This window comes from Bos taurus, chromosome 26 (genome assembly GCF_002263795.3).
Source record: "Bos taurus isolate L1 Dominette 01449 registration number 42190680 breed Hereford chromosome 26, ARS-UCD2.0, whole genome shotgun sequence".
NCBI lineage: Eukaryota > Metazoa > Chordata > Mammalia > Artiodactyla > Bovidae > Bos > Bos taurus.
This window is the reverse complement of record NC_037353.1, coordinates 18,421,433-18,445,204: the sequence shown is the minus strand read 5'-3', so window position 1 is coordinate 18,445,204 and position 23,772 is coordinate 18,421,433. Positions and strand designations below refer to the sequence as shown.

Genomic DNA, 23,772 nt, shown 5'->3' with positions numbered 1-23,772 from the left:
TTGATATTCTGGGAAGCCAGCATTGCCTAGTGGGCAGAAATAACATCTCCCAGTGGCAGTGGCAGTGCCACTGTCCAAATCAGGGTCACTCTCATTCTGGGGGGAGTTAACTTCTGCACTCCCCTTGGAGAAGTGGGGTTGCTGCCATCTTGTCAGAGAATGTGTTGAGGGAGGGGAGGAAACTTGCTTGGCCTTTGGCGTTTGTGCACTGACCGCCCCCATTTCCACCCCCTCCGCCCCCCCCCACACACACACAGAGTCTGGTTCTCCTTTTCCACTCTTAAGGTCCCAGGCTAAGTGATGTAGGTGACTCAGAGAGGTCACCGGGGGCTCGGGAGCGTCCTGTCACCAAGAACTGAAAAAGCAAGTCTGGTGGGGCCCTAGAGCCGTTTCTGCCGTCGGGGAAAGCTCGGCTGTCGCCTGGGGAAGGGGGTCCAGGCTGCAAAAGAAGATCCCCTCCCCCCACTCTGGACCAGCAGCTGCGGTTGTTGGTGCCGGGTGCCTGCGCCCAAGTGTGTGCATCCTCGGCGCGTGTGTGTGTATGTGTTTGTGTGTGTCTGTGTGTGTAAAGCTGGCGAAGGTCGGGACGTGACAGGTCGAACTGTGGGCCCCTCACTCCCCCGCAGTCCGTGCCGGCTCTCGGATGTTCCACCTTTGAAACTGTAAGCCCGCTCGCAGCCGCAGCGGCGGGCGAGTGGTCGTCGGGAGGCGGAGGCGGGGGCGGGGAGGGGGCGTGGGGGGAGGGCGGGGAGGAGTCTGGCTCTGGTTATGTGCTTTTCGATTGATGGATGACTGCTGGGTGGGAGCGAGCGTGCGGGTGTGAGTGTGTGTGTGTATGTGTGTGTGCGCGGGGTGCGTGCGCGCGCGGGGCCTGCCCATTTTTCTCCTCGCAGCAGTCAGTTGGGAGCTGGAGGGCGGGAGGGAGACGCAGGCGGCGAGAAACGGAGAGCAGCCGAGCGCCCTCCGCCTAAGGCGCGCTCCCTCTGTCCGCGCACAGGCGCCGGCGCTTGGAGGAGCAAGGTGCCACCCAGCCCGCAAGGGCGCAGCGTACAAGCTCACGGTCTCCTCAGTGGCTCTGCCACGGGACTGCACCTGGAGGCCACCCCGGACGGGGATGGTGAGCGGCTGCCGCCGTCTGGCACGGAAGCGGGACGCGGTGAGGGCACCATGGCGCTGACACCCCCGAGGGGGCCCTCGGCGTTGCTCGTCCGGCCCGCGCTCTGGCTGCTGCTGTGGGCAGCCGCGTGGCGCCTGGGTGCCACCGGGTGCCCCGCCCTCTGCACCTGCGCTGGCACCACGGTGGATTGCCACGGCACCGGGCTGCGGGCCGTTCCCAAGAACATCCCGCGGAACACGGAGCGCCTGTGAGTATGGCCCCCATCCTTAGCCCGCGGGGAGCGCGGAGGTTGCCTTCCCACCTCGACGCAATTCAGGGCCAAAGATGGGGGCAGGACCGTCGGGGCCTGGGCTCTGCAGCGAATAAAGAAGTCAGTGCCTGCCAGGGGCCAGGAGCCAGGAGCGCTGCCGTTTCCCTTTCTTGGGATTCGAAAGGCGCTTGTGGGGCTGTCAGCTCCCATCCTCACACCTGCACCCTGAGCTCAGTATCGCAGGCCTTCCCACTGCGCCAGCACTTGGTTTCTCCAGGGTGCCTGTGAATTGGTGCCAGAAAGCCTCGCTGGCCCCCGGAGGGACGTGCCTCCTGCTCACCATGCACCGTGGCTCCTTCTGGGCACATGGGGCTCGGTCTGCGTTCTGAGTGGAAGGTGTGCCTTTGGGCTCTGAGGGCTTGCAGGTTGCTGATGGGCAGCAGGAGGGGATGGAGTTGAAGTTTCTAGTCCTCCTCCCCCCCACCCCCCGCACCTGCGTTGCTCCCCATTGTTTGCCCCAGAGCCTTTAGAATTTTTCCCTTGCAGATGGGAGGCATGGTCCCCCACCACACATCCAGCCATCCCCAACCCAGACAGACAATGGACTTGAGGAATTGGGGTTTGAGGCTTGGGATATTTATATTCAGCACCCAGAGAGGGGAAGATGTGACCTGGACCAGGAGTCCGTGAATAATGCTGAGAGGTCAGGAACTAGGAGTGGGAGACACGAGGTTAAAGACATTGACCGTGACAAGTCATAAAAGAACATAATTTCTCTTAGCCTGTTGTCTCCCACTTCTAAATTCTTGAGAAAACTCAGCCCGTTCTAGACTGGCTAAGCTTTGTAGTGCGTGAGTGGTTAGTATGTGTGTATGTGGTTAGCTTGCATGTGTGTTTATAGACCTATCTAATTTGTTTTCCCCAGTTATCTTGCAGAATGTGTGTGTGTGAACTCCTGGATCTGTGGGGTCACCCCAGCCATTCGCACGAAGCTGGGAGAATCTCCATGTCCATGGGCAGCGTGTGTAGGTTTTTGGTCTCATGCGGGGCCTTTGTGCTGCTTGTAGAGGTGGCTGCCTTGGGAGATTTTTGAACTGGCCTTGGGAGGAGGCTGCCAGCCCCTTTGAAACCCGCCTTCTTCTCACACTCCTGGGCCCCTGCAGTGGCTCTTGAGAACTTGGAGCGTATTTTCATGACTCTCAGCTGGTCAGAGGCAGAAATCTGACCCTGGGGAGAACAGTCTCCTGGATCAAACCCTGTACCAAGGTTAACAATGAGCACATTGGCTGAGACTGAAAAATTCCCGTGGAGGGTTCAGAGAATTTGCAATCTAGATGCAATCTAGATGGGAATCGATGCAAGAGTGTGTGTGTGTGTGTGTGTGTGTGTGTGTGTGTGTGTGTGTGTGTGTGTGTTGTGATGCTGGGGAAAGATGCTGCATCAGGAGAGGCTAGAACAAACTGACGGATAGTCCTTGGGGATTCTGTGTGGTCCTGGAGAGGAACAGAAGGTCCGAAGTCTGTCTAGAGGATCCCCAAGGCTGCAAGGTCACCTCCACACCCATTCCCTCTGGACCTCCTCTCTGTTCCTTTGCCTTGTCCTTTGGGCATTTCTCTTGTAGCTGTTACCCTGGTAGCAGCCTAGGTCTGAGAATTTTAGCCCCTCTCCTTTGCCTTTGGGTCTGACTCTTGAAGTCGTCTCCTTTCTTGCTCTCTCTCCACCTTTAGTTTTGAGGACAAGGTCTGTTCTAACTTTTATGAACTCTTGAATTCTTGCAAATCAGAATGAGATGTAAGTGAAATTTCCTGGTGTCAAGTCAGTCATTTGCTGTGTGACCTTGGGCAAATTACTTAACTTCTCTGAACCTTTGTTGTTTTCTATCAGGAAAAGGAGGCTGTTGATACATAAGATCTCTGGTTCTTGTGAGGACTGAAGATAATGTGTGGGAAGTGCTTGGTACATTGTGAGGCCTGCTAAATGAGCGGCATCTTCATTATGATAGGATCAGGAGAAGAGTCTTGTTACTAAAGTCAGCAAACATTTAGGGAGCCAGTAGCTGCCCTGGGTGTAGAGGCTCCAGCTGGGAGTGAGCAAGCCCCTGCTCTCAAGGGATGTACCATAGAGAGGATGGGGCAGGGGACACGGAACTGTAAGCTCTGGCAGCAGAGTGGGGTCATGGGGGAGCTTTGGGATTAGAAGGCCTTTTCTCAGGTGAAGGAGGTTCTCAGAGCATAGACTGTTTTATGAGGGTACCTTGGGACCCAACAGTGATTGGGTCAGATTTTGCCAAGGGGAGGGGCAGGTGGCCCAGACAGGGAATGCATGAGCAAAAGGCCTACAAATGTGAGTGTGCCTGGCCTGCTGGGCAAACAGACCAGTTTTGCTCTGGGGCTGAAACATGCCGCGTCCAGGGGGATGTGATGGGACTTGAGGTTGGGAAGGGTCAGGAAGGCCTATCTCTATCTGGATTTTTCCTTTAGAAACTTCAGGGTTGGGACCCAGGAGTGAGTTGTCAGGTCTGAACCTTGCTATGTGCGTGACTTCTCAGAGTGGGAAAGGCTGTGAGAGCTGAGGGAGTCTGTGTTTTCAGCACACAGGCCGCGAGAGAGCCATTTGAAGAGGAAAAGCACGTCCTGAAAAGAGGCCTTGGGCAGACTCAAAATAACTGTGGCAAATGCTCTCTCTAATCAATATGGGTGTCATGCAGTATCAGAGCCCGAAACAGCGGCTTCTTCCGAGGCTGTGAAATTTTTATAGACCGCAGCTGTGCATTCGTTTGTCTTTTGTCCTCCGGGCAGTTTCTCTCGCAGCCTGTGCAGCCCAGCAACTTTATGATCATGTATTCCATACCTCAGGGTCCAGCCTGTCTCCTCACGTGGGAAGAAATTGTCATTGGTTTGCTGCAGGGACTTCTGGGAAGAAGCTGAGCAGGCTCCAGAGCTGTTGAGGAAATGGGTTCAGCCAGAGGGTCTGTGGGCCGGTTGGGCTGGTGGGGAAGGGATGCTGAATAATTTACTGCAGAGGAACCAATTGAAATCCAGGGCAAGGCTGGGGGTGTGGTGGAGGAGGCCTGGGAGCTTGTCTCTTTGTAGGGCCCAGACTCAGAGGGACCCCGTCACGGCCACTATTGTTTTCTCTTCCACTCAAGGACCTTGGCTTTCATTTTTTATTAAAAAAATCTTTTGGACTAGAGTGTTTCAGACAGTGTGCAGTGCGCGTGGACCCCACTTCTCCCCTCGACACTGGACACTCCAGGCTTGCCACTGATGCTCCTTGTGGGTGTAGGAAGCAGAGAGGAGAGACGCTTGAGGATGGAGAGAGGGCCCTGGGAAGGCCTGCCGACTTCCGTTTTCCTCCAGGTCCAGCACTTTGGGCCCTGGGGATCTACGTTCCTGCCTTCCTCGATGAGTTCCCTTGCCTCCTAGCCAGTCCATCCTCTGCCCTAGCTCCCTGCCAATTGCCAAGGCCTGGGAGGCCCTTGCCTTCTCCCAGTTTAGCCGCCTGTGTCTGGAGCCTCCTTCACTGGGGGTGGGTGGTTGTGACCAAGGAAGACTGCCTAGGGCACCCTCAGACTTACTGTCTGGGAGCCTGTTTGGAATTCCAAATAGTGATTGGGTGGTGGCTGCAGTGAGAGGGCTCAGAGGGCCAGGCAGGAGCCATGTCTGCCTCCGGGGCTTGGGCTATCTGGCAGGACTCTGGTCTCCTGCACTGGAGAGCCGCGGTGTGCAGGGGATGTCGGCTCCTGGTGAGGCTCGTGTCTCTAGTAGCAGGCGTGCTGGGCTTATTGCTGGGCTCCGAGGGACTGATGGTGCTGCCCGGTGTTGCCACTCCATCAGACCCGAGACTCAGTTTCCCCATCTGTAGAAGGGGGTGACGGCTGTGGGTTGATGGTGAGGATTAAGTGATAGCATGCGTGTAGAGGACCTGCAGGCTCCCTTGGCACATGTTGGGTGTCTTACGGTCCTTCTGCCTCTGGGGAAAGTGACACCTGCTAGCTCTGGGTTTTTACCAGACTTCGCTTACTCTATGTGTGTGAAAGTGCTCTGTAATTCAAACATTAGGCGAGCTGATTGTTATTACTGGAGAAGCTCAGGCTGAAGGCTTGAGGGTTCAGATGGGGCAGGAGGGAGTGTAGGAGGAGACAAACATTTGAGTGTTGGCCAGGCTGCATGCTGGATTCTGGCTCTGAGTGCTCCTTCTCTGGGCCACCCCACGCCCCTTAGGATTTGGGGTGCAGGTCAGTGTCCGGCAGGGCCTCTCTGCAGGGTGGACAGCTCTGAGGCCAGCTTGCTTAGCTGTTTAGCCCCTCTCTGCCATTCAACAGCTGTGGGGACTGTGGGCAGGTTATGGGGTTTAATTCACTCACTCAACAGATAGCTGTCTCTTGAGTGTCTGCATGGTGCCGAATGAATAGTCCCCGCTGGAAATTGAAACCACCCCTCTCTCTCTGAATTTAGTCCAGCAGGGGAGATGGAGATGAATGACACAATATGAGAAGAATCACGTAATCACAAACTGGGATAAGTGTGACTTCTGAGACTCCCATTTCCTCGCCCATAAGATGAGGGTGATGACAGGACCTGCTTCTGAAGGTGGTCCTGAGGGTTGAATGTGGTGATGCTGGGAGAAGCACTTTGCACTGGGCCTGGCAGATAGCAAGTGCCCAATAAATGGTAGTAGTATTATTGTTATTAGGGTGACAGAGAATTGCAGGGCTGTGAAAGGAACTTGAGCACCACTCGATGCTGGATCCCAGCACAGCCCTACTCTCTCATCAGGCATCCTCCGGGGGCTCTGGATCCCCAGGGAACACTGATGGACATGGAGACGGGGCTGCCCCTTCTGTAGTGTCCCCTCCCTGAGGCAGGAGGCTGGCTGTGGTGCCCCAGGCTGCCCGAGGCTGCCAGCAGGGGTGGCCGTGCTCTTCGGGGGCTGGCTGACGGGCGGCAGGCGGGGACAGGCAGCCCCCACATTATTGGGAGCAGACGGGAGCTTGGCGGAGTTGCCGCCTCCAGTTCTGTGCAGGCATTAGCAGCTCGGCAGGGCTCTTGCTTAATGGGATTTTCTTCCCAAATGCTGTAATTATCGCCATACAAATACTTATTACCCAGAGCAGATGACGGCCGGGCTTTGGGCAGTAGCCAGGAAGCTGGGATGTGCTCGGGGTGGAGAATTGGCTCCTCTTTTTGAGCTCGAGACCCCCCTCCTCTTCTTTCTGGATCCCAGCCTGCGGCGGACAAACAGCTGTTGGGCACCTGCCGTGTGTAGAGTGTCTGGAGAGGTCCAGGGTACAGACTCACTCCTCTGGGAGCTTGCAGCCTGGAGACTGGAGAAAGGTCTGTCTGTGAAAGAACAGATGTGTAAGGATGCTCACAGGGATGCAGAGCACAGCGGGCGACCAGGGCAGCCTTGGGTGTGAGAATGGTCTGGTTTGAATTTTGGCTTCATCAGCTACCACTTGAGAAAATGCAGCCGGTTCACGAGTGACTCAATTTCCTCATCCGTAAAATGGGAGCATTTACCTTGTAGGGCTGTGACTTCAGATGAAATAGTGCAAGTAAGATGGTTAGAATAATGTTGGCATGTGGAAAGTACTCCATGGATGTTAGAGATGAGGGGAGTGAGACATAGAGGAGGAGATGAAGCCCTGCGGGAGGTGGGATTTGAACCGGGCCTTGAAGGTTGGGCAGGAATTAGGTGGGCGAGTGGTGAAGCCAGGGCAAGGGTGTCTGGGGGCATCCAGAGATGAGTGCCGTATGTTTGGGAAGGAGAGTGAGGAGCAGACCCAGCTGATGGGGTGAATGTTTGAGTTGGTGAGTTCTGAGAGGGGAGACTGAAGTAACAGGTGGGCACAGGCTACGGGAATGGGGAGCCATGGGAGGTTGTATGTGTGTAAAATTTTATATTATTATTATTATTTACTATTTAGTGATGTTTAATAAATCTACAGAGGTGTGCAGATATCACCATGGCCCAATTTTAAAATATTTCCATCACCCAAAAAGATTCCTTGGTTCATTGTAATTTTAAATTTTGTTATAATTTCAAACACCAAAGAGTTGCAACAAAAGAATATCCCTTATCCAGACTCAGTTGTTTGTATTATGCCCACTTTGCTTTATCATATGTTACACACACAGACACACACACACACTTTGTTTTCCCTGAACCATTTAAGAGTAGATTGGAGGCATAACTTTTTTCCTCTAAATATTTCAGTGTGTATTTTTCTAAGGACAGTAAGGCTATGGAAATCAGAAAATTTAACATTGGTACAATATTATAATCTACTCCATGGTTCATGTTAGAATTTCATCAATTGTACTAATAATGTCTTTTGTAGCTTTTTTTTTTTTTTCAGTCTAGGTTCAGAATCCTGTCCAGGATCACACAGGGCATCTGCTTGTCATGGTTCTTTAGTCTCTCTTAATTTGGACCAGTTCCTTAGCCTTTCTTTTTTTCGACCTTAACATTTTGGAAGAATACTAGCCAGTTATTTTGTAGAATGCCCCTCAGTTTGGCTTCATCTGCTCTTTTCTCATGATTGCATTCAGGTTACACATTTTTGCCGGAATGCTAAACAAGCAATGTTGTGCCCTTCTCAGTGGGTGATGTCAGAAGATACATGATGTCAATTTGTCCCAATATTGGTGATTTTAGCTTCAGATTACTTGGTAATTTGGTGTCTTCTTGGCTTCTCTGCTCAAAAGTTACTATTTCTCTCTTGTTATTAATAATTAATTTGCCAGCAGATACTTATACATGTAAATTTCCTGCTCATCAAACTTTCATTCACTAGTTTTAGTACCACTGATGAGAAATTTCTGACTCTGTCATTTTTTCTCTATGTATTACCTGGCATTCTACTGTAAGGAGTAACTTCAACTTCTCCATCTGTTTGTTATTTATTTGTAATAGTGTGGACTGCAGATTATTATTTTATTCATTGGGTTATAATTTGTAATAATGTTAGATGTTCAGCTGCTGCTGCTAAGTCACTTCAGTCATGTCTGATTCTGTGCGACTCTGTAGACAGCAGCCCACCAGTTGGTTATGGTGACTGTGATTTCTGACAGTGGATATTCTATCACTGCTGTGTTTTTAATTCTTTTAAAAAACACTTCTATTTTTAAAACAATCTTAGGGACTTTCCTTGTGGTCCAGTGCTTAAGAGTCTGTGCTCTCAATGCAGGGAGCCTGGGTTCGATCCCTGGTCAGGGAACTAGACCTGAGCACTGCAGCTAAAGAGCCTGCCTGCCACAGCTAAGACCTGGCACATCCAAATAATAAAAGAAAACAAAAGAAGAAAACAAAACAATTTTAGACTGTTAGAAAATTTGCAAAAATAGTAGAGAGAATTCCCATACACCCTTTATCCAGCTTCCCGTGTTAACATCTTTCTTAATCATAATTCCCTGATCAAAACCAAGAAATTAACATTGGTACACTACATTAGCTCAGACTTTATTTGCATTCCGTTAGTTTTCCCACCAATGTCTTTTCTATTACAGGATCAATCCAGGATCCCACATTGCATTTAACTGTCGTTTCTCCTTAGTCTCCTTCAATCTGTGATAATTTCTAAGTCTTTCATTGTTCTTTATGATCTTGACATTTATAAAAATAACTAGTTATTTATTTTGTAGACTGCTCTTCAGTTTGTGTTTGGTGTTTTCTGTTTTGTCAAGAATGCTACCAAGGTGATGTATTCTTCCCGGAGCATCCTATCAGAGGTGGGTGACATCGATCTGTGTCATTGCTGGTGATGTTAATCTGGATCTCTTGGTTAAGATGGTGTCTGCTGGGTTTAACCACTATAACATTATTTTTACATTTGCAATTATTAAATACTTGGAAGGAGATACTTTGAGAGTATGAAATACCCTTTTTGTCCTCAAATTCTCACCTACTAATTTTAGCATCCATTAATGGATGTTGCCTGCAACCATTACTATCCAATTTTGCTTTTCTATTTCCCTCATTCCTTCTACGTTTATTAATTGTAATTCTTCTGTAGGGAAGAAAAATCTTATTTCTTTTTAAGAAGGTGGTTTTCTTGATGGGTGCCTTGGGTTTTGAGTTTCCTGAGGGCAGGGACTGTGTCTCGTGTATCTTTGTATTTCCATCTCCTGGTGCATCATAGTTGTTTAAAAAAGATGTGTTTAATTTTTTTAAAACCTGTGGTAGGATATTTCATGATCCTGATCTTTGTTTTAGGAAATATGATCATTGTGGTAGGCTGAATAATGATCCTCTAAGATGTCCACATTCTAATCACTGGAACCTATGAATATGTTACCTTACTGGGCCAAAGGAACTGGGCAGATGTGATTAAGTTGAAGATCTTGAGATAAGAGATGATTTTAGATTATTTGGGAGGGCTCAACAAAATCATGGACTTCCCAGATGGCACAGTGGTTAAGAATCTGCCTGCCCATGCTGGAGACAAAAGAGATGTGCATTTGATTCCTGGGTTGGGAAGATCCCATGGAAGAGGAAATGGCAACCCACCCCAGTATTCTTACCTGGAGAATCCTATGGACAGAGGAGCTTGGAGCGCTACAGTACATAGGGTCACAAAGGGTCAGACATGACTGAGCAACTGAGCATGCATGCAGCAAAATCGTAAGTGTTCCTAAAGAGAGGCAGGAGGGTCAGAGTCAGTAGTGGGAGAAATATAACGATGGAAGCTAGTGATTGGACTGATATGAAGAAGGGGCCGCGAGCCTAAGAATACAGGCGGCTTCTAGATGAAAAAGGAAAGGGGGTAGATTTTCCCCTAAAGCCTCCAGAAAGGATAACAGCCCTGGGAGCATCTTGACTTTAACCCAGCGAGATTGATTTTGGACTTCTAATCCCCAGAACTGTAAGATAATACATTGGTCTTGTGTTTAAGTGGACGTCCCTGGTGGCTCAGACGGTAAAGCGTCTGCCTACAATATGGGAGACCCAGGTTCAATCCCTGGGTTGGGAAGATCCCCTGGAGAAGGAAATGGCAACCCACTCCAGTATTCTTGCCTGGAAAATCCCACAGATGGAGAAGCCTGGTAGGCTACAATCAGTGGGGTCTCAAAGAGTCGGACACGACTGAGCGACCTCACTTCACTTTGTTATAGCAGCAGCAGGCATCTACTGTAGTCCTCAAAGGGTTTGGAGGGTACCGTAGAGGCCAGGGAATGAGAGGAGGCAGACCTGGATTGAGGCTGAGAGTGCAGAAAGAGCAGATGTAACCATCATGAGTGACCCCATGGCCCAAGCCTGGGAGAATGATCTTGCAGAGTACAGTTGGCGAGGGTGACTGATCCTTGAGGAGAAGCAGTGAAATTGGCTTCTCTTCTTTCGTTTGAATTGCCAATAAAACCTACGTGAAAAAAATAACCCTAGAGGTAGGAACAGGGGAAGGTGCCTCTGTTGAGTGTTCAGACTGAAGAGACAGTTGGGAGGGTCTCCTGGGGAAGTGGAGGAATCCATGAGGGCAGTGGGAAAAAAGAATCTCCTGGGAAGCTGGTGTAAATGCAGATTCCCAGGCCTGTCCCAGAGTTGTTGAGTCAGCAGGTCTTAAAGGCAAAGGCCATTTTGGTGATTTGGCTGTGGGAGGAGCTGTGAAACACTAATTGGTGCTGGGGTTTCCTGGTAAAGAAAGTGCATCCGTTGAAGGCAGGAAGACTGCCCAAAGGGCAGCTGGAAGGGAGAGCCACCAGGGAGGAGCTGGGGAGGAGCAAGAAGCGCTTTCATCTGGATTTAATTCAGGGGTCCTGACTCAACGTTTGTGATTCCCACCTGGGCGGCGCAGTTACTGCCAAAGCTGAAGAAGGCGTTTGGAGATGGGGCGGGGGAGAGGGTTAACCGTGTGGAGAGCAGCCAGTCTGTCTGAGGACGAGGGCCAAGGAACGCTCTGGGGCTGTGACTGGGGGTCACTGGCAAAGATGGGCAGAACGGTTTCCCGGGAGAAGTGGAAGGCGGAAGCAGATGGTGGGGAGCGAGTAGGTGGTGAGGCAGGCTGCAGGAGGAGAGAACAAGCGCAGGAGCGCTGCGGGAAGCCGCTCAGAGATGTTTGCAGAGAGGCTGGTGGATGGGAGTCCCGTTGCAGGGAGAGGGAGCAGGAGGCGACTGTGGAAAGGAGGCCGAGCCCTGGGGCGAGGGGGCGGGATGGACCTATGCCAGGTCAAAGAGCAGAGGTGCAGAGCATCAGGGAGGGAGTTGTGGTGGTGTTGGTGGTCACCATCCACAGCCCTTATTTTGTGCGGAGGCTCCGACCCAGATGCTTTACTCAGCGTCCACTTTCACTCCTCATAATCGTCCTGGGAGGAAGGCATTACAATCTTCCCTCAGTATCCCGAGGGACTAGTTCCAGTACATACACCCACGCACCACCACCAAGGTACCAAAATCCCCCACACTCAAGTCCCTTGTGTAAAATGGTATACCATCTGCATATCACCTATTCACATCCTCTCCTGTAGTTTAAATCATCTCTAGATTACTTATCATTCCTAATATGAGATAAATACTATATAGTGAAGTCGCTCAGTCGTGTCCAACTCTTTGCGACCCCATGGACTGTAGCCTATCAGGTTCCTCCGTCCATGGGATTTTCCAGGCAAGAGTGCTGGAGGGGATTGCCATTTCCTTCTCCAGGGGATCTTCCCGACCCAGGAATCGAACCCGGGTCTCCTGCATTGCAGGCAGACGTTTTACCATCTGAGCCACCAGGGAAGCCCCTATTGTAAATACAATGTAAATAACATTGCTTTTTGGAACTTTCTGGAATTTTTTTTTTTAATATTTTTGATCTGTGGTTGGTTGATTTTGTGGAGTTGGAACCCCAAGAAAAGGGGGAGAAAAGCCAGCTGTACTTAACCACAGCTTCGTAGATGTGAAGGTTCAGAGAGGTGGAGCCATCTGTCCTCGGTCAAACAGCCAGCTGATAAGAGGTGCTCTGAGACTCGAGGCTCTGAGATGTGTTCGTTTTTGTTTTGAACTTATTTATTTTTTTGGTTGTGTTGGGTCTTCATTGCTGGGTGCAGGCTTTCTCTAGCTGTGGCGAGTGGGGATCCCTCTTCATTGTGGTGTGTGAGCTTCTCTTGTTGCGGAGCACTGGCTCTAGGCCCACGGGCTTCAGCTGTTGCAGCTCTTGGGCTCAGTGGTTGTGGCACACAGGCTTAGTTATTCCACTGCATGTGGAATCTTTCTGGATCAGACTTTGAACCTGTGTCTCTTGCACTGGCGTCGGATTCTTATCTGTGCCATAAGGGAAATCCTGTATTTAATTTTTAAATTTGACAATCCATCTTGATAAAGCCTGGCTTTATTCATTCATTCATCAGACATTCATTTAGCACCTACAAAACCTCTGTCAGGGCTCAGCCCTAGGGCGTAAAGGGGCCAAGATTGATTTTTGCTTGCATGTGTTTACTGGCTGGAGCCAAGTTGCAAGCTGGCATGGGGAGGGGTGTCCAGCTGAGGGGCTGGGGAATGCCGGCAGTTGGTGTTGCAGGTGAAGGTCAGGGTCAGGGAGTTAGCTGGTGGGTACCCTCTCAGGGGCCTGGGGTGGGCAATGAGTGGAGAGGGGGCTTGCAGGTGCTGGACATGGAGGCTTGGTGGCTGGAAGTGGGGCCTGGCTCTAGGGTTGTGGTTTCGGGGCAGGCCACAGACCTGAGAATGGCATTGGCAAGAAGAAAATTGGACCTCAATAGTGAAGGGACTGGGGTGCACTTTGGGCCTCAGAACAGAATACACCATGGAGTTGGGATTAGTTGCTGAGCCCTGATCACCTCCCACCCATTAGGGCAGCTACTATAAAAAACCAGAAAATGACAAGTGGCAGCGAGGATGTGGAGAAATTGGAGCCCTTTTGAGTTGTTTTTCGGAATGTAAAACAGGGCAGTTGCTGTGGATAACAGTATGATGATTCCTAAGAAGTTAAACAAAGAATTACCATACAATCCAGCAAGTTCATGTCTGGGTATATACCCAAAAGAATTGAGAGCAGGATCTCAAAGATATTTGTACACCCTTGTTCATAGCTGGATTATTCACAATAGGGTGGAAGCAACCCAAGTATCCACTGATGGATGAATAGATAAACAAAACCTGTAGACATGCAATGGAATATTATTCAGCCTTAAAAAGGAAGGAAATTCTGACATATGCTATGCCATGGATGAACCCTGAGGACATTGTGAAATAAGCCAGGTCTCCTTATCTGAGAGACCCAGAGTAGTCAAATTCTCAGACAAAAGTGGTTGTCAGGAGCAGGGAGTTCGTGTTTAACAGGTGTACAGTTTCAGTTTCACTGAATGAAAAAGTTCTGGAGGTCTGTCGTACAACAGTGCAAATGTACTTAACATTACTGAACTGTGCACTTAAAAATGGTTAAATGACAAATCTTGGTATATGTATTTTATAGCAATTAAAGTTTAAAAAAAAAACACCCCAAAACCTGGACCCTGGAGTCAGACATTCTAGGGTTCAAAGTCTTATGTTCTCAACCTACTTACCAGCTGGCTGATCTTGAGCTGTTACTTAAATGCTTTATGTCACAGCCAGGTGCTATTATGAGGCTTAAATGAGCCCCATGCTTGTGACAGCATAGATATCGCTAGTCCTCAAGCCAAGGAAACAAGATGGGAGTCCAGGAGTCTGGGCAGACCAGGATGTGTAGCAGATCAGCTCCGGTGCAGGGCCCCTGACTTCTCATCTTTGGGGTTTCTTGATTCGTTACATGGTGGAGAGCGGCCTCAGTCCTGGAGTTAGCGCCAGGCCCATGGGCTCCACTGAGGGGGTGGAGGAGCCTCTGGGTCATGATCCACTGAGGCTTGAGGACTATGGGGAAGGCTGGGAGCTGATGGGAGTACATGCCAGGCCTCAGCTGCGATGTGTGGGCAGCAGCCAGGCTCCTTGGGCAGGATTGTTCTTCCGGCTTCTACTTAGTGAACACCTACTGTGTGCCAGGCACCCTCACAGGTGACGGCTTACAGATGTGGCCTCTGCCTCTCATAGCCTGTCAGGGGAGGCTGGCCGTTACCAAAAGACCTCGTATTAAACACACGTCTAGATCTGGAGGAGGAGCTAAGTGAGTGTCTTTGACATTTGAGTTGAGGCCTGTAGGACATGAGGGCTGAGCTAGCTGTGGGTGTTGGTGGGGAGAAGGAGAGCAAAGGCCCTGAGACAGAAGAGCTGGTTGTTGAAAGTGGAGGGGCAGGGCGGCTGAAGCCAGGGGGCTGGTATGTTTCTAACAAGTGGACTGAGGAAAAATCAGCCTTTTAACCTGTGGGCTATGGAACGGTTGTTGGTGAAACAGCAGTGTTCTCTGTGTGTAAAGCTTTCCTTGGTGGATGCCCATTTGGGGAGAGTATTTCATAATTAGTGTCAGTTTTCTTTTTCTTTTTTTTTTTTTTGAGTCAAGGAGTTGAGAAACGTGGAAAACCCACCCAACCCAATGCTATTGGGAATATGTCAGTTTTAATGCAAATTTATTCTTGGATTCAAGAAATACTTACTGAGACATCTCTCAGGTATTGGGTGCATGTACTGTGTTAGGCCCTGGAGATACAATAAGGAGGAAAAACTGACCTCCTGTGTCCTCAGGGAGCTTATACCCTCCTGGCAGGGGGGTAGAGACATCAGTCAAGGAACCCCCCAGATCCATGTAAAATTGCCCCTGATGGGGGCTGCAGAGCAGAGGGAGTGCCCTGTGGGCATGTGTGGAGAGCCTGGACCAATTGGGAGGATTTAGTTAGTCAATGAGGAAGGAGGGAGTGTGTAGGCAGAGGGAATGGCAAATTCAAAGGCCCTGCCATCCAAGGGCACCAATCGGAATACGGAACATGGGGGCAGCCACATGGGAGTTTGAAGTCCATGTTAAGGAGATTTTGTCTTGATTCCAAGAGCAATGGGGGTTCATTGAAGGGCTTAAGTGGGGAGTGACATGATCAGATTTGCATCTTGAAAAGGTCACTCTGGCTGTGGCCTGGAGAACAGATTGGAAGGGAGCCAGAGGGAATGAGGGGAGCCTGCTTGTGTGACCCTGGGCGCTCCTTGCAGCCCATCCACCCGCAGGTGGGGGTGGGGGGCCCCTCCGCTGCTGTGGGGGCAGCAGCTGGGCAGGGAAGTTCTTCCTTCCCTGGGTTCTCCCATTTGACTATACAGACACTCAGGGCTATGGATTTGGCCAGGGTAGGATTTCAAAGGAACTAAGGAATACAGTCCCCCAGCCTCGAGGCTTGTCTCATTCACAGAGTGTGTGTGTTCAGTTTTTGGAGACCTGGCAGGAAGGGAACTTAGAGGGCGCTGAGCCTCCTCATCACCACTGTAGATTTTGGCCCTTGATGGGGTAACCAGCGCCAGGAGTGGCGGTCCTCACCTCCACCCCCCATCCCCGGCGCCGTGAGAAATGCTTGTGAAGTTCGAGGAGCCCCCAGAATACCCCAACAGGGGCCCAGGGTGTTTACTCGTGCAGCTTTAGGAAATCCAAGGGTTTCTTTTGGTTTATCACAAACACCCAGACACTGGGGATCAGATTCTTGTTTCCTGAGAGGATTCAAGAAATCCTGGTGTGTTTTTGTTTTTTCCTTGGTAATTTTGCTTTAGAGGATTTTCTCCAAAATCTTTTACCACCGAGGTTTTCCTTTCAGGTTGAGACCACACAGGAACAGATGGGAATCAGGGCCATTTGCCACTGGAGTGTCTTTCCTCCTGGTGAGAAGGATCGGGGAGGAGGATGGATGCAGACTCAACTTTTGGAAGAGGGAAGACCGTCTCGGCATCTGCAGCATCTGAGGGTCTGCAGGGCAGGAGCAGCTGGCTCTTCCCTGCTCAGCGTGGTCCAGCTAGGCCAGCACCAGCCTTCTAGTGGGGCTATGGTCCTTGTGGGAAACAAAACAGCACCAACAGTAGTAGTAAGAGTAATCACATCAGGCAATATTGATGTAGAGAGCATTTATGTTTGCCAGGCACTGCTCTTGGTGCTTTAGACGTAGTCAAGTCATTCATTTAAACCTCACCACATCTCTAAGAGGTGGGTGTTATCATTGTCTTCATTTTACAAATGGGGAACCTGAGGCACAGAGAAGTTGAACTTTGTGCCCAGGGTCACACAGCTAGAGATGGTAGAGCAGGAATTTGAAGCTGGATAATCTGGCTTTGAAGCCCGAGCTCTTAGCCACCTGACAGTGTGGCTTGGGTAGAGCCCATGGCCTTATCACAGGGCTCCAGGATGTCCTATCTAAGCTGTTCTCAGCTCTGTCCAAGGCACGGTTGCTCAAGGTGAGGGGTAGGATACACAAAATCCAGCAACGCAAGACCTTGTGATAAAGGGGAAAGAGCTGGACGTGCAGTGGCCTGGGTGTGGTTTGGTCCCAACCCCACTGCTTATGAGTTGCGTGGCACGGGGGAAATTTCGTCACCAATTTCTGCCTCAGTTTCCTTATCAACATGATTCATCTCGTAGGCTACTCTGTGTGGTGAGATGAAATGAAGTATGCTTAGAGGTGGCTCAGAGCCTGCACACAGAGGTGCCCAGTAGAGAGAAGTGCTGGATGTGGGCTCTGGTGGCAGGAACCTTGGGGAGCCCAGGGTAGCTCTGCGTCCTAACTTCTTCCTGAGAAGCGAGGCTGGGAATTGCCCTCAGAGAGGGCCCACCCCATTTGGCTACTCTGGATGCAGAGGTCTGAAGGTCACAGTAGTTACTCCGTTTTTTCCCAGGCGGCTTGCCGGGGAGGGGTCTCCATGGCAACAGTCAAGACCACCTGTTATAGGAATCAGGCACTGGCGAAAAATGACCTCCTTGCCTCATTCCAGCAGCCTGTGCGGAGGGTTCCAGGGGAAGTGGCCTTGCCAGGTTGAAAACTCGATCCTGGTGGGCCGCCTGGTTGTGGGGAGAGAATGGGGACAGTGGAGGCCATTCTGTCAGGCTAAGTGGCCGTTATAACTTCTTAAGCTGCAGCCCGGGACCTGGAGCCCAATGAGAGCTGCGCCTGCCTCACAGGCTGTCTTCTTGAGGGCTCTCCCTTGAGAAGAGGCTCTCGGTTTAACTCTGGGTTAGAGAGCAAGGCTGATGGGGGAGGCCAGGAGGGGGTGGGCGGACCTCTGTCGACATTCTTGCCTGGAAGCCGCCAGCAGGGCCTCCAGAGAGAAGGGCTGCGTTTGCTCTGCTGTCTGCACCATTGTCCTCCTCTGTCTGCCTGTCCCAGGTCTTTTCTGGAGTGGAGAAGGGGTGCAGGAAGTGAGGAGGAGAGGTTGGAGTCCATTGATGGCTGAGGAACGCACCCCAGAGTCTGCTCAGTGGAGCCTGGTGGCAAAGGCGAGGAGAGAGGCAGATAAATAAGAGCATCATCACCAGTCCCCTTCGACCCTCCTCCGCAGTCTGCCTGCATATGGGAGTTCCATCCTCAGGGATTCTAAGCTCCATTTGGGTTCTGCCTTGTTCAGACACGTCTTAACATCTGTCTTTGCTTCATTTTGCTGTCTGTGAATTGAATAATTATTGTAGTCAATTGCTTGATGAACCATGGTTGCCATGAGAAGGAATGAGTGAATGATTGTAAAATTCAACAGATTTCTCATGACCTTTGGCTGAGTAATTCCGTTTCCAGGAACATATTCCTCCCAAATGCCCACTGAACTTTATGTGGTATCATTTATTATTGAACAATATCAAAACAGTCCATGTGTTCCAGTAACAAGGAATCAGGGCATGCCCCTTTACTTGATATATCCAATGAAGGGGATCCTTCATTTTGATCAAAATCATAAGTGAAGATTGAGCAGGGGATGACATTGTAGAAGATGTGTATACCATTTACGTCTCACTGTTGTATCTTTAGAACCTTGCAAAATGCTTTGCGAATAGCAAGTCTTCAAAAAATATTTGTCAAATTATCTCCACAATATAAAACTTGTATCCAAAGGCTTGAGAGAAAATATTCCAGAATATTAACAGGGGGTTCTTTCTGGGTGATGAGCTTATGTATGATTTGAATTTTTTCTTTATTCTTCAGGAAATTGAAAAAATTCAATAAAGTACACATATTGCTCTTATTTTTCAGTGCCATAACTTGCCTATTTTGTTGGCTTAAAAAAATATAGATCTCTTAAAAATTCAAACAAAATAGAAAAAAGAAATGTGGCAAATCGCCCCCAGCAAACTCATTCTGTGCATCGACCTCTACTTATAGCCTGTGAGTTTTTACATAAGGGGGCTCAGGGCATGCAAGCTGTATTGAAACCCTTTTCCCAAGTGCTGCATCAAGGAGTCTTCCCTGGTCAACACAAAGGAATCTCTACCATTTTCAATGGCTGCATGGCATTCAGTTTCACAGAGGCACTGAAACTTAACGAAGTGCTGCTCTGTCGCCCTCCACTTAAATTTCATATTTTTGTGCTTATAATCAATGCTAACGTAACTTTATAATCAACAACCTTGAGGTTTGGGGTTCAGGGATGAAAGTTTCAACAGGACAGCCCAAAGGAGGGGACCAGGTTTCAGGACTTCAAGAAGACATTCTCATTGTTTGAAGCAGGGTCATGTTACAGAAGGAGCAGCAAAGAGAGGCTCAGAGGTGGCTGTTTCAGGGGAGAGTGTTTAGTTCAACAAAAAGAGTCCTTTACTTTCAAAAGAACCTGTCTTGAGTGGAGAAGGCATCCCTAGCATTTACAGCAGGAAGGGCTCTGTTACCTTGGACAGGCCTCAAGCCCCTTAGAGAGATCCTGTTAGAAAAGAGGTAAGGAGCAGGGAACAAGTTTTTCCAGCTGCTCTGAAGGATCAGGAGCCAGGCTCAGGGGAAGGGCAGAGACAGTGATGGGTTGAATGAATTACCAGCTTGTCAACCTGGGGAGAGACCCTGGCCTGGTGGGAGGAAGAAGGCTGGGCTCCAGGATCCGATGACCACGGGTTGGGATCCCTGCTCTTTCATCACCGGATGTGACCTCGTGAAGGTGCTGCACCTGAGACTCTCTTCTCATCTGTAAGACACAGTAACTGCCTTTCAGCGTCTTGTGAGGGTGCACACAAAGCCCAGCTCCTAGAGTGTGTGGAAACCAATATCACCTTGTTTTTGGTGGAAGCAACTCTAGAACATCACACTTCCAAAACACTTTTAGGAAAGGGAACTTGGTGTTTTTCAAAGTAGCTTGGACTTGGCTTGGGACAGTGGCTACAGCTGGAACCTTTGACCAAAGTTGGTAAATGAGGAGACTGGGCTGCAGGGAACTCTGTGTGTGTGTGTGTGTGTGTGTGTGTGTGTGTGTGTGTTTGCCTGTGTTGGGGTGGGTGCTGTTGGGTTGTTGTTAAGTGTGTCGGGGACCATGATGATGGTGAGAAAGAGGAGGAGGCCGTGTGACTGGGAGCACAGGGCTGCACAGGAAGACAGGTCAGGTGTGAAGGTGACAGCTGGGTTTGGAGCTGGGCCTGAGTGAGAGGCCACTGTGTGTGGCTCCATGGACAAACTCTCTTAGGAGTGGAGTGCCTGATCCCTGGAGTGGCCTCCCTTTCCCAGGCTGGACCGGGTTCCCATGAAGAGGAATGGCCTGCAGAGGCTGAGTGAGCTTTCCTGGGAGGCTGGGTGAAAGGGGGAAGGAGGTGAGGCCAGTCGGCCTCTGGGGTGGGGTCCATGTCCAGGGTGCCCAGGGCGTGACTGGGAGGGCCGAGGGAGGAGCATGGCCTTGGGAGGGAGGAAGAGCTGGAGGCCAGGACGGTGTGAGGGGAGGAGCCACTGAAGTCGTGGGATCGGGGCTCCCTGCCTGGGCCTTGTCCTCCTGTCCCCTCTGCAGGACTGGTCTCAAGCAGCTCCTGTCTGGAGCCACGCTGGCTCCCTGTCTGTCCTCTGCTTGCTTTCTTAGGCCCGCTTCAATCAGAATCCACGTTCCCCCAATCCTGCTTCCCATGTCTCCCAACCTTCAGTGTCTCCTCCCCTGATAGCCACACGTTCCGGATTTTCTCCTTCCCTGGAACGTTCGCTCCATCTCTCTTGCAGTGGCTCTGCCTTGTCTTTGGGGCCTCAGCTTGAGTCCCACTTTCTCAGCTCCTTTAGTGTCACGGCCCTCTCTGCTGTCTCCCGCTCTGACTATGGATGACTCGTGGGAGCCATGGCGGCCAGGTGATGGCAGTGGTACCCCCAAAGGGGCGCTTTCCACATGTGGGCCATGCTTTTTACTTGTTTATGCCTTATTTTAATCCTGTGAGATAAACAGTTATTATCCCCAGTTTACAGATGAGGAAACTGAGGCTCAGTGGTGATTCTGCCTGAAGAGCCTCTCTAACTAATTTCCAAGTTCTTTCCTGTGTGAATGTCTTGTCTTTTCAATGAGACTGAGCTATTTCAAGGCAAAAGCCATGATTTGGTGTTCTGGAGCACTCCCAGTAGTGAGCCTGGGCCCTAAGTGTTCCTGTTGGTTGAACATCTGCTGCAAAGAGGTCTTAGTTTATTTTTAAACATTTTTTATTTATTTTTTTTTATTTTTTGGCTGCACTACTCAGCATGAGGGACCTTAGTTCCCTGACCAGGGATTGAACCCATGCCCCCAGCAGTGGAAATGCAGACTCCTAGCCACTAGACCACCAGGGAAGCCCCCCAGCTTGCTAGGACAACATAGACTTGGGGTCCTGGAGCTTGGCTGGAAGCACCCAGTCTCATTGGTGAGATGACTGAGCCACGTGGAGAGGCAGCCTGGAGCTGAGCGCCGGCCTGAGGCCCACCACGGGCAGCTCACCATCTCCCTCTCTCCTCTCCTCCACCAGGGAACTCAATGGCAACAACATCACTCGGATCCACAAGAACGACTTCGCGGGACTCAAGCAGCTGCGGGTGCTGTGAGTATGAGATGCCGCCCCTTGTAACCTTTTTCCTGCCCTCTCCGCTCAGTAGTGGTCTCATGGTAGAGCCCTGACTGTGGATCCTAGGGCTGTAGGCCAGCGGGGCCCCTACCCTGCGTAGTCAGTCTTGGGGTGACGTGAGCAATAGGTCGAGGTGCTGCTAAGTCCTGACCCACAGTGGCCACTGCCTCACAATAACTGAGAAAACTGGGTGTGGAGCGGGTACCAGTGGCCCCTGCCTGGCAGAGCCTGGGCAGATGGATCTGCCTTGTCCATTGGCTGGCTGCTGGGGTGAGGGAAGACCAGGTCTGCTCAAGCTGCCATAGCAAAAGGCCACAGACTGGGTGGTTAAACAACAAAAATTAATTTTCTCACAGTTCTGGGGGCTAGAAGTCTAAGGCCAGGATGCCATCGGGGTTGGTTTGGGGAGGCCTCTGCTCCTGGCCACCTTCTTGCTGTGTCCTCAAGTGGCCTTTCCTATGTGTGTGCACAGGGATATCCCTGTGTCTCTTCTTATGAAGATACCAGTCCTGTCAGACTAGGGCCCCACCCTTAAGACTGCATTTAGCCTTAATTCTGAACCTGAAGGCCTTACCTCTAAACAGAATCCCAAGAACTTTCGTGTATGAATTCTGGGGAGGAGAATGGCCTGATGCAGTCTATAACAGTCTCCACAGCTCTTTTGAACTTGTGCCGCAGAAGGACTTCCCAGCGAGGCCACAGACCCCTTGATTTGAGGAGGAGGTTATGGGGGGCAGTTGAGGACGGAGGTTACCCCTTCAGGTGCCTGGCAGTGGCAGACATTGGAGGTGGCAGGTATGGCTTTGTTGGGCTTGGCCACCAGCCAGCAAAGGAGTTACCCATGGCACCTGCCTTGTCAGGCCGGGCAGGGGTGAGGAGTGAGGGGAAGGGGTGGATCCCCTCACGTCTCCTGCTCTGAATGTCTCAGCCTACAAACTCAGGTGTGCAGGGAAGAACTGCAGTTCTCTATTTTCTCTACTTCAACTCAGTTTCTACTTTGAGCCAGTTTCAACACCCCACCTGGCTGGCAAGGAAATTCATTATGGTCCTAGGGTCCCTCATTCCTTACTCCCTGGGTAATTCAGGGGTCCTGGGCCCTAGCTCTTTCAGAGCGATTGACTTTGTGGCTCGGAAGATCCTTGGAGGAGCTGATGAGCCTGTGGTTGATCCTCTCTGGGATCATAGCTGTCCATCACTGTGGAAGGGGTTTCTGATTCTCCAGAACCCCTGACTCTGACCCCTTCCCAGGTTCCAGGAAACTCCTCTGAGTCTGGGGAAGCCCCCTTTCCATCTTGGTGTTACCCCACCCCACCCCACCCGATCCCCAGACTCCAGCGTAACCTCCTCAACAGCCCAGGTGTTTGGACACAAAGCAGAGGAAGATAAGAGTTCAGTAGCAGTTTCTGCCCCCTGCCCTGCCCCAAACCTCATCTGAGGCCCTTGTGGGACCCCATAAGCCACCTGCTTGAGGGGAAGGAGGGGAAAACATGGGAGAAAGACATACTCAATGAGCTCAGAAATTACTGTGCAGCAAGTGATCTGCTGGTGAAAAATGCTGCCCTGTCAGCCAGATGCTCTGGGTTTCAGGGAGCGTTGGCGGTGAGGAGGGGCAGAGTTCCCCCGAGCCAGGTGGTTCAGTTGGCAGCAGATGTGGCCAGGCAGAGTGGGGGCGCTGGCAGAGGGGGTGTCGTCTGCCAACTGCAGAGTGTGTTTGTTGCATGTGTGGGCTGTGCCCAGTTGGCACAAGCTCCCTTCCCCCCACTACTGGTTGGTTCCCCTGCTCTGCCCCATGGATGTGTGCCCTCTGGGAGAAGGAGAAGGGCGTGTGCACCAGGAGTGCAGAGCTAGCCCCTGCTGTCTGGACGCCGGCTTCCCCGAGCTTGCCTTTGGAGCAATGGCCTAATGCTCTGTTCCCCATGGCCTTCTGCCATGCTAACAGCTTCAGAGGGTCAGTACTGGTCAGGGCTGGAAGCACAAATTGCTGTCGGGGCTGAGTGTGCTGAGGAGCCAGTGTTGGAAATTTGCGAAGCTGGGAAGAAGTGTTAACTCAGGTCAGGGCTCGGGAGTGTGTAGTCTCGGGCACTGCTCCTGTTTCACTCCCTCGTGCCAGCTGTTTCTAGGAGTCCTTGTCCACTATCCTGGAGCTGTCCTTGTCTCTTTGCTTCCCCAGGCAGCTGATGGAGAACCAGATTGGAGTGGTGGAACGGGGGGCTTTTGATGACATGAAGGAGCTGGAGCGGCTGTGAGTATCCATGGGTGCTGGCTCAGGAAGGCGGTGGGGGCTGGCAGAGGGGACTGAAGCAAGTTGAGCCTTCTGGGAGGAGCCACTGCTGCACACCCAGCCTGCTTCCTGCCTGCAGGGGGCTAGGGGCAGCGGCAGCGTGGAAGGGGTTGCAGCGTCATCATGAGATGATGGCAAAGACAAGCTGGAGAGGTCCCCACCCCACATTCTAAGCACAGCAATCTCTGCTGTTTTTCCCTGAAAATACATTATGGCAAAAAATCCACACAGTGCAGAGGAAGCGAAATTCCTTCCTATAATCTTATACCCAAGATGTAACCAGTCATTGA

At 51.0% G+C, this 23,772-nt stretch overlaps 1 protein-coding gene across 1 annotated transcript in view; it reads left to right on the top strand.

The window, feature by feature from the left end:
* Positions 1-835: 835 nt before the first annotated feature.
* The window catches only part of SLIT1 (slit guidance ligand 1), a 172,041-nt gene continuing 149,104 nt past the window's right edge, over positions 836-23,772 (top strand). The window contains exons 1-3 of the mRNA XM_002698413.7: positions 836-1,364; positions 21,106-21,177; positions 23,372-23,443. Of these exons, the coding sequence (XP_002698459.1) occupies positions 1,168-1,364; positions 21,106-21,177; positions 23,372-23,443 (341 nt within the window). The 5' untranslated portion in view covers positions 836-1,167. The remainder of the gene's footprint in view (positions 1,365-21,105; positions 21,178-23,371; positions 23,444-23,772) is intronic.